The 1,404-nt window shown below is 37.4% G+C and overlaps 1 protein-coding gene across 1 annotated transcript in view; it reads right to left on the bottom strand.

The window, feature by feature from the left end:
- Window positions 1-220: 220 nt before the first annotated feature.
- LOC111388317 overlaps window positions 221-1,404 on the bottom strand; it is a 9,895-nt gene continuing 8,711 nt past the window's right edge. Inside the window, exons 4-5 of the mRNA XM_023012996.1 lie at window positions 1,273-1,331; window positions 221-227 (exon numbers count right to left, since the gene is read on the bottom strand). Of these exons, the coding sequence (XP_022868764.1) occupies window positions 221-227; window positions 1,273-1,331 (66 nt within the window). The remainder of the gene's footprint in view (window positions 228-1,272; window positions 1,332-1,404) is intronic.

The following is a 1,404-nucleotide window of genomic DNA, read 5'->3' as shown; positions in this document are numbered from 1 at the left end:
GTTAGTATCTCAGTAGATACATGGCTAATCCGGGTCCTGAACATTGGGAAGCGCTAAAGTGGCTATTAAAGTACTTGAAGGGTACAAGTGACGTAGGTTTAAAATTTAGTACTAATAAATAAGGTATAAAATGAAAGGGTTTTGTAGATGCTGACTAAGTGGGAGATAGGGATGGTAGGGATGTGTTAGTTGGAAATCACAGTTACAACATATTGTTGCACTATCCACTACAGAAACAGAATATATTGCTGCCATTGGAGCTATTAAAGAAGCTCTATGGCTTAGAGGCCTTCTTCATGAACTATGTGTTTTGAATGATTATGTGGTAGTGTATTCTGATAGTCAATCATCTATACATTTACACAAGAACCCCGTTTTTCACGAGCGCACTAAACACATTGATGTTAGACTCCACTTCATTAGAGATATAGTATCTCAAGAGGTGGTAAGACTTGAAAAGATCCACACCCACTACAATCCTTCTGATATGGGGACGAAGGTACTGCCACTAGCAAAATTTAGAAGTTGCAAAGAACTTCTAAACATTGGTACAAGTAAATGATTTTCAATTTTATTGGTTTTCTATTAGAGGTGTCACTAATGGGAGACATTTTCTTTTGCAAGTCCTTTGACACCAAGGTGGAGGTTGTTAGGCAATTTGTTGTCAAACGACCCCCCGGGCTATGATGTAACCCCGATTTTATCTATCATCAATCGACCTTGGCCACATGATTGATTTATATGTCGACACAATTATCGAGATAACACCCAAAACCACCACCTATATTCCCACCTCCGGTTGCTACAATATACTCACAAAGAGTTGGACATGATAAAGAACAATAATATGCCCACAAGAAACAACAAAGGTCATAAGAAAGAGGAGAAGCCGAAAAGCAGTCACAGAGAGAGATGGAACATTCTTCATAGTAAAGGTCGAGAATATAAGCCAAACAAGTGACCAAACAAGGCAAGTTTGGTAAGGTTTATTTAATGGACCAAACAAGGCTCAATTCAAAATAATGAGCTTCAAACTAATACCATAGCCCTCCAAGGAAATGGGACGACCCGTGAGCAACACTATTAACAATAGATTGCTTTTAACGGTCCATAAGAATGTGGATTGGGGTTGTCTCGATAATTATGTCGACATATAAATCAATTATATGGCCAAGGCCGATTGATGATAGATAAAGTCGGGGTTACATCATAACCCGAGGGGTCGTTTGACAACAAATTGTTTAACAATTGCAATTATTACATGTCATATACCAGAAATTTTGCTTTGTTGCTCTGATGGTTGCTTTGGCCTTGATCCAGAAGTATTTACGCTGTGTAAAAATTCAATGTAAACATAATGAAATAACATAAAAAACAACTATGTAAGATAAGAGAAATAAAAAA

This window comes from Olea europaea, unplaced genomic scaffold (assembly GCF_002742605.1).
Source record: "Olea europaea var. sylvestris unplaced genomic scaffold, O_europaea_v1 scaffold4865, whole genome shotgun sequence".
Classification (NCBI taxonomy): Eukaryota; Viridiplantae; Streptophyta; class Magnoliopsida; order Lamiales; family Oleaceae; genus Olea; species Olea europaea.
This window is presented reverse-complemented; position numbering and strand designations above follow the sequence as displayed.